Source organism: Macadamia integrifolia, chromosome 1, assembly GCF_013358625.1.
Source record: "Macadamia integrifolia cultivar HAES 741 chromosome 1, SCU_Mint_v3, whole genome shotgun sequence".
NCBI lineage: Eukaryota > Viridiplantae > Streptophyta > Magnoliopsida > Proteales > Proteaceae > Macadamia > Macadamia integrifolia.
This window is the reverse complement of record NC_056557.1, coordinates 31,428,224-31,437,172: the sequence shown is the minus strand read 5'-3', so window position 1 is coordinate 31,437,172 and position 8,949 is coordinate 31,428,224. Positions and strand designations below refer to the sequence as shown.

The window sequence follows — 8,949 nt, the reverse complement described above, 5'->3', positions numbered from 1 at the left end:
AGAAGCCTCAAAGCCTACAAGAAAGGCAAGGCCAAGGCGGGCCTACCAAGGGGAAAGCCCCGGCAGAGCCAACCAAACAACCAAGAGAATACATCAGGGGGGGAGGAGCTAGGGGAGAGGGAGGTAAGGGGGAGACCCAGGAGGCTACAATATGCCTGTTCTTTGGAGTAAGGCACCTTACAAAGGTGGAGGCTATCATGTTTAGAGCTAACATTAAAGTAGATGACTTTCCAAATCTTCTCAAAGGAGCAAGAGTTGGAAGTCTATCTAATGAAGGTTGCGCTCCATCCAAAGATGGGTGATGGTAGCACAAAACGCTAGTTTCCCTATCATGTCACAAATGGAGGAGCCGTGGAAGGTCATATCAACCTAGATCCATTCTCTACACAAGGGGAGGGGAGATGTATGGGCCGGGCAATAGCTGTGGAGAATCTCTTCCAGATAGAGGAGGAGAAGGGGCTAGAGAAGAAGGAACTATTGACTTGATATTTGTAGTCTTTTTGTATTTGTTTAAGACGGAGATAATTATGTAATCCATTATGTTAATTTTTTTGACATTTAAATGCTGTAAAAGATTAATCAGATATCTGAATCCAAAGAGGATTTGAATTCAGCTACTGGAGAATCCGTTATTCAATCTCTTATGCCCTATTTATTACATGGTTCCTCCTCGATGTAAGGTATTAATCATGTTTATGCTGGGTTTTACCTTTGAGCAAATAAACATGTTGGCTTAGTGTTGAAATTCATTGTTACCCATCTAGGTTTGGCACTTCCTTTGTTGTTTTCAGTCCTCTGATTTTGGGCCATTTGTAGTTTCAGTTGATGAGAATGAGAGCAAGGGAAGAGCAGTTATGGTAGAGCTATAAGTGGTAATCTGATGTACATTGATGTCCTTTCAATGAGTACTCTATATTTTATTGGAGGAGGTGCTTCTGGTGCATGCTTCGGTAAAACATTGATTTTTTTTGGCACAACACTTGAATGTGTCGCATGTTGGGTGATCCAGGAACCTCCAATGAGAGATGATCAGGTAGTTTTTGATTAGGATGGATGGTAGTCCAATTTTTGCTCTGTAGGTGATGCAGATTAATCACCAAAATAGGCTTGTTTTATTAGGAATGAGCCTAGGGTTGGGTTCCATACATGTTGGGCCTTAGATCCCATGTGTTTTGAGTGTAATAGATCACTTTTATGGGTCTAAAAGGGTGGCTCTAAGGATGCATACGGGATTACTAGTTAGTTTCCATTTTCATTAGTTTCCTTTTTAGTTGGGTTTGATTCGAGTTATATTTGTTTCCTTAAAAGTCAAGTTATTAGTTGAGTCAAGTCATTAGTAGTTAGTTTCATTTTTCAACTAGTTTCTAATTTCAGTTTTTAGTAACTATTGTATTAGGAGAATATTTGGTTTTCTTTTTGAGGAACCTTCTATTTTGTAATTCCCTCCCCCATCAACATTATAAATAAAGAAAAGGAGGTTCCTAAAGCTTTTAGATGATTTTGATAAAAAAAAATTAATGGTTGTTGCTATTGTCTTCTCCATGAAGAGTTGTCTTGTGTTTGATCAAGGCTGATGGAATTGGTGTTTGATCCAATTGACTCTCTGCGGTGTGAAGCCCGAGAGGTTCTCTTCTAGTTATCTCTCTCTTTTCTTCCATACTCAAGGTGTTCCAGATCTGATCTACTACTACAGGTATTTAAATCACTTTTCTCTCAATTCTGTCCAGAAAATCCTCTTATTTTTCCTATTTGATCCCTTGCTGCCTGAAACACTTTCAGCCATCCTTTGTGGCTGAAAATTGGATCGAACCTCCCCCACCTAGTACTACCTTCTATCCAAACCTGGTCCAATTCTGACCAGCCAATTGGGAGATATAGAAATCTCCCCAATTCTGTCTTCTGTTGACCTATTCTGCCCAGATTTGAAATCGATAGACGGAATCTGATTTCCTTGGTTTCCTATGGTGTTTATTCATGATTTATGACATGTTCTTACTCCATATCAGCACCTGTTATGTCTCTTCATATCTGATTATATTTTGGTCTCAGAATCCTTCACTTCTGGAATCGATAGCCTAATTACTAGAACTGATTTCTTCATTATTTCTGATCTGTTGTATTGCTGTTCTATTCTGGTTGTTCTTTGGTTTAAAAGTTCCTGCAGATTGAGACTTGGTTAGACCCTTACCCTAGTCTACATTAGTAGGTCTCTTGGATGGGACTTTTTAAACATATGTTTTCCACATGTATTGGCAATTTTTTTTTTTTTTTTTTGGGTGCTTAAGAATGAATGTTTTGGACTTTATGTCCCATAGTAAGTTCTTCCGTTAAGGTCTGCATTCTATCAGGACAACAATTTACATGGCTGCATCTTATGAGCATGATGATTTGTTAAGATAAATATATATGTGAACCGTGTAGACGTATTCACTTATATGCATTCGGCTTGCCACATTTGCACTATTCTATTCGGTACTGATTGTTGCTCTTAAACCAGATATGAGCATCCTCTTCTTATCGAGGGAAGAGATAAAGGTGAGTGGGTTCTTCCAATAACAGTCCATGCACCTCCATTGCGTAGTCAAGCTGCTCACTCGAGAACTGAGAGACCCTCGTCTCTAGGACCATTGTGGGTTCGTGGTTGAAGGTCAGTTTTTCGCTGTCAAAGTCCACTTTACACACTTGTTCCACTAATTGCTTCGAAGCTCACTCCTTGATGTGGATAATCTTTTGCATGCGTGTGTATGTGCGTGTGCCTTCGGAGTGGGAATTATTTGGGTTTCTTTGGAAGTTTTATGCATTATAGTTACATGGGCATGATCTAGCTTTCAGAGAAATTGTGCTTTATGCTTAAGAAATGTCTCACTTTTGGAGGAAAGACCTTGGTATTCCACAAGTAGTTCTTTGAGTTAATCTGACATCTATATTTTGGTATGAGTGTATGACATCCAACAGTAGACTACTGAGGACATAACCACCACTCTTTTCTAAGAACCCAAGAACCTACTCAACTCAATTAACCCTTTTCCTTCAGTGAATGAGTTTGGCTACATGCATCCTGTTCTGTCCATCCAACTAATTACTCAAACTAAATATGTTCCTGTTTGTTATCTAGCACTTCTCTCTCTCTCTTGATTAGTTTGATTAGACCACTTTTTAGTGAGGTCAGGAATGGTATGGTAATGAAGATATTCTTCCTGGTTTTTGTCGCAGTATCAAATCTTGTTGAGTGAAAGCTTTATGAAGCTAGGAATCAGATTGATCTCCGCTGCAGTACAATGGTATAGGGGGAATTTATCCACTGGGCATCTATCTAGTCTGCAAGTGCGGTGTAAACGCCAATAGAGGCAACAGTGAAGGGAGAACATTATCAACTTCGAGTTGACGAGACAACCTGTCTTACAGTCGGTAAAGCATATTCTGTGGAGCATTGAGCATCAAGACTTGTACCCCCCCTCCCCTGCACCCAAAGTTTTTTTTTTTTCACATTTTTCTTTACTTTTTATTGCTCATTTTTCCTCCCTTCGGAGCAATTGATAGTTGCTGACTGCAGTGCTTATGTTAATTTTTTCGGTTTTAAGAAAATCAGGTCAAGTGTTACAGTACTGTTTCTGTCACACATCATTCGTGGGAGCTCACAGGGCCTGTTCTGCAAATAAATTCCATATCCCCTTATAATGTCTGGGCGTGTACTGTATTACCAATCGGTTTTCCTATCCATAGCCTCCTTATAGGCTATGATTTTAAGGGCACTAACTTAAACGTTGTTAGGCTTTAAAAAAAATAGATATTGAAACAAAAAAATGAGTGTTTTTCCAAAAATAGAGGTATGGTTATCCATGCCTGAAGAGAGATGCTGTCGGTTGCCATAAGTATTTCGAGTTCCTCAATGTCACTCCGTATCTCATGGACATCCCACCCTTCTTCTTGTTGCCTTTTTCAACCTAAAGAGATGGCTTCATGCTACTGCTTTAATACATTTTTCTGTCTTCAAGTAGTTGGCATAGAGTAAGAAACAATTCCCTTTTGTTTTAAGGGCATTTATCCATCCAGTAATATTTATTTTGCTGTCTGTTATTCTTGTGGTGATCAAAATCTTTCTATGGAAAAAAGGATTACATGTTATTCCCGTGGTGATCAGAACCTTTTTATGGAAAAAAGGAATACATGTTCATATTGAGGAGCAATCACTTGGTTTTTAGCATATTATATGAAGGATTCTATTAGAAACCCAATATTCTACGAGTTGCAGAATAGCATGGGGGTTGGGTTTCCGTAGGCCAAATATTACCTGGTTCCTATGCTTCCAGGAAAATGCTGAAAAATATATCCATATTATTCTGTGGGATGTCATTAGAGTTATAAAAATATATAATTAAACATGAAAGAGACCCTACTCCCTAGCATGGTTCAAGGTGATAGGTCTCAGATATGCCGTATTAGTATCGATAAAGGGCGATTCCAATATATACTCGACTCCATATTGGAGTGACGGTATGGATCAGGTAAACTCTTCCTCGAAAGAGTAACTTTAGGCCTATCCCTACATCAATTTGAATCATATTAATGAAACACAAAAGCAAATCTAGGTACAGCCCAATATTTTGCACAAGCCTCATGAATACTTTTAAGGCCAACGGGGTTGGTGGCGTAGAGGAAGGAAGCCTTGCCCCATCAATGCTCAAGTTGACCGGTTGTGGGTTCAAGCCAACACATTCCCACTATTGCTTATTGGTCCTACAAAACCGATGCTTGTCGTGTGGGGGTTATGATCACTACCATGGAGCACATTTTTCCCTTATTAAGAAATAAAATAATGAATACTTCCAAGGGAGAGGGTTGGGCATACTATGAGCCAGCAGTTTAATCAATGCTGGGGTTGGAATGGAAAGGGCATGAGGGTCATTTTCAATGGGAAGGAGAGAGAGTGACACAAGTTGGGCACCTCAACGGCATTCCTGCCTTTTCTCATACTTTAATTATCAATAAATAAATAAATAAATAAATAAAATCAACCCAATTAATAGGCCAAAACCAATCAAACCGATGAATAAGATCGATTGAAACCATCCATTTTTTGCTTAATTTGACGAATAAGATCGATCGAAAATGACTCTATTATGGTCCAAACCGAAAGTTTCAGGGTGTGTTTGGTTGTATAAATCTATTAGCGCATGTATCAATTCTTGACATAATTCCATTTTTTTTTTTTAAAGAAAAGGGTACTCCATGGTAGTGACCATAGCCCTCAGGCCAAAGCCCTTGTACGACAAGCGGCGCTTCTACGAGACCAACAAGCGATAGTGGGGTGTGCCGACTCGAACCCACAACTAACTAACCCGAGCGGTGATGGGGCAAGGGCTTCCTTCCACTAGGCTACCAACCCCTTTAGTAGACATAATTCTATTGAAAGACTTTCTATGGAACAATCTTCGTGACATAATAATTTTTTGGTTACTCTGAGTCTGTGACTTGATCTTTCCTGGACAACTGTTTGGTTACCTTGATTGTGTGACATGATTCTTCTTGGAAAACTGTTTGGTTAGCATGTTGTTGGTTGGATTCATATTATATATGCCTAAAAAACTGTTTGGTTCCCATTTATTTCCTCAAGTTGTCCATTCTAGATTATAAAACAAGGTTGGAGATGCATATATTAGGGTTTTATACAGACAATTGCAACAACATATTCAGGCTTAGTATCAACAAGAACAAAAGGAAAAGAGGGTCCAGATTTGGTTCAATCATTACATTAACTCCAAAGTAAATATAATTTTGGTAGTCCATAAAGATATAAGACTTCTCTTCATTTTCTAAGATCAAGTCATTTTACAGTATCAACGACGTCCTGCAACGTCCTGACCCCATTAATCCTAGCATAATATAGTCCTCTTTGGACCATAGGCCTCAAGTCTTTAAAACACGTTGTGCCATGTTAATGAGACTAGGAATTATCAGGTAGCCCAATAATCTCCCGCTAGGCGACGTGGAACTAAAGTTTGCAAACCCTTATCGATCTCCCAAACCCTTAGTACTTGTTGTATTTTTATGGGTACACCTCACCGATTCCTCAGGCGAGTCCAATACATTTGTCATTTCTTGGATGTCATATTCTCTCCCCTTTTGACACAATGTCCCTGTTGTGGCCTTACATACTGTTAGGGTCTGCTCTGATACCACTTGTAATGCTCCGGCTCCATTAAGCTTGGCACAATATTGTCTTCTTTGCCTATGAGCCTCAAGGTTTTAAAATGTGTTATGTCAAATTAAAGATGCTAGAGATTATCAATTTTCCCAGCAACGGCACACTTACCATTTTCTTAAGTGTCACACGTCCTCTAAAAGTTTTATATACTGCTCAAATATCATTTCTTGTTGTTCTAAAGCTCTAATTGTTCCTCTAAGATATCCTTGTAGAAAGTCCATTGAAGGACGTGATGATTGTTGTTTTATGGTTGTCCTTGTTGGCAACCTGACCACGTGACGATGATGACATGCCATTTTGGGTGACATGGATGAAAATGATGACATGACAGTGCCCAGTGTCACCAATGAGATAACAGAGCCGCTTGGTATGCATAGAGTGGTTTAATATATCATTAATAGGTGGTGCGGGTTTCTGGGTCAAAATTGAAAAAATTGACCTATTTATGCTCGGGGGCATTTTCGGTATTAAAAATGACATTTTTGGAAGATTGGTTCTTCATGAAAAAGAAAGATTGTAATTTACCTAGTCCAGTGTATTTGATTTCGTCACATTCTAATACCGTATGAAGAAGTTACGGCATTTGTGACAGTCGAGGGCAGTTACGGCATTGAAGATGACTTTTTTAAAGGAAGTATTCTTTATATAACAATATGACAAAAATCCAATCTTTCCAACGGTTCTGATTTCATTGCGTTCCGATTCCGTATGAGAAAGCTACGTCATTAGAAAGGTCTAGGGGCATTTTGGTCTTTTTATATAGCTGAGTCAGATGATTAAGTCTCTGGAAAGTCGTAGAGCGTCCAGTTACAGTTTCAACGCACTTTGTTCCATCTCGATCGGATATCGTATGAAAAAGTTATAAGTGTTTTCGTGAAGCCAGTTTGAAAATCCGAACTAGAAATCAACAGATGCTCTCGGTGTTGGGTGGATTTTCTGGATTTTAATTTTGAAATTTCAGTGGCTTATGTGTTATTTTAAGGTTTTAAAGGTCTGAGTTGATAAGGGGTTTTTGGCATTAAAGTTTATAGAAGCAGGGGCTTATGTGTATATAAGAGAATCAGTGGGATCCTTAATACACGGCTCAGAATGAGCCACGTCGGTCAGATTCAGATCTGACGGTTCCTACAAGAGCTTGAGTTAAAGATGCTTATCCAAGGCTTCTCATTGGTGGAGTGTATTAGATATGATGGTCTGGCGCTACACCATATTGCATTGACTAGTGTGTGTCGCATGTGCATCATCATCGAAGCTTAGATTCCAATCCCTTAGATCTGGATCAAGTAGATCATATAGATCTAGATCTAATGGTCTATAAATTATTCTTCTTTATGGGTTAAGCTCACATAGATTTAGAATATACGCTGATGTAGCCAATCCGTGGTCGATAACACTTCAGACGATGTCAGCGCCTACATCATGATGACATCATCAAGATTCAAATCTAATGGTTTGGATCTATTGTCCATTGGTTTAATCGGACGGCTTAGATTATAAGATCTTTTATATGAGATCTACGGTTAGATTTGGCCCATGTTGCGCGTGCCACCGGTGTAGCCTATGCCACCCCTACGAAGATTTCATTTCAGGTTATCTCATTGCTCCAACTTCAAATGGTCATATCTCCCTCATTTTAACTCGGATTTGGGTGATTCAAGTTGGAGATTCTTCAACTCTCCGAGCTCTACACACCAGAGGAAAGAAATAAAGCAGAAGGGTTGCTGAGGTGGTTGAAAAAATGAGTTGAAACTCATGGAAGGTTAAGGGTTTGAATGAAAGACTTCCATCTCTTGCACTTCATCCATAGCCCCCATTAGAGGCTTAGGAAGCTGCTGGAAACCAAGGTAGTAAGCTCTATTGGTTGTTGCCAAGAGAAAGAAAGAGAAAATGGAAGAGAAGAGAAGAAGAGGGAAATAGAGAAGAAGTTTTTCCCTCTCTTTGTATGTCTTGAATGCCTCTCAAGAGAGATTTTCTCAAATCCAATTAATAGAGTTTGATGGTTCTTGTTGAGAATACTATTTCCCCATTAAAGCTTAAGGAAGACTAGAAGAGGAGAAGTAGAGAGAGAGAGAAAGAGAGAGAGGACTGTGTGTGTGAATGTGATTGCCATTGTTGCTACATGAAAGTAAAGACAAGGAGAAAAGAAAGAAGAAGAACATGAACCTAGAATTTGGTTCTTAGGAGTTGCTTTAAGAAACCCAAGTGCCAACCGGGGTTGAAGCATTGGCGGCACCAAGACAACATGATTATGGTCCGCATCAAGTGAAGATCGATATTATTGCATCTTCGACAGTTACTCCTTGCCAAGGTAACCTCACTTTTGCCAAATTTCCATTATTATAAATCATTGTAGGTAAGATGTTTGATAAAATGCCTAAGTGATAGTTGTAGTCTATTTTGGGAGAAATTTACTTGTATGAGTGCTTCATTATAGGGCATTGTTATAAGCCCAACTTTATTTTTTTTGGTGTTCAGTGGGTGCTGGACACAAGGGTTGTGTGTTCCTTAGTAGTTACAACTACCTAAACCTATTTGCCGTGGGTGCAGCCTCTCATATCATTATGAGAAAACTAGGGTGAAGACCTAGCCATTGTATGTCATTGGTGGAAACTGGGAATCTGTTCCCTTAGCTGTAGGTGCAGTCATAATTAGTATTGAGTAAATACCGAGCCCGGCAGTGGGCATTACTCTGTGCATATAGCCAACTGGTCGAAGCACGTATTTCTTGTGTTGTAGATGTCTAT

The 8,949-nt window shown here is 39.2% G+C and overlaps 1 protein-coding gene across 2 annotated transcripts in view; it reads left to right on the top strand.

Moving 5' to 3' along the window:
- Positions 1-3,678, top strand: part of LOC122084054 — a 42,092-nt gene extending 38,414 nt beyond the window's left edge. For both annotated transcript variants that reach the window (XM_042652079.1, XM_042652071.1), the window contains exons 13-14: positions 2,498-2,647; positions 3,214-3,678. In XM_042652079.1, coding sequence (XP_042508013.1) covers positions 2,498-2,645 — 148 coding nt within the window. In that variant the 3' untranslated portion in view covers positions 2,646-2,647; positions 3,214-3,678. The remainder of the gene's footprint in view (positions 1-2,497; positions 2,648-3,213) is intronic.
- Positions 3,679-8,949: the final 5,271 nt, after the last annotated feature.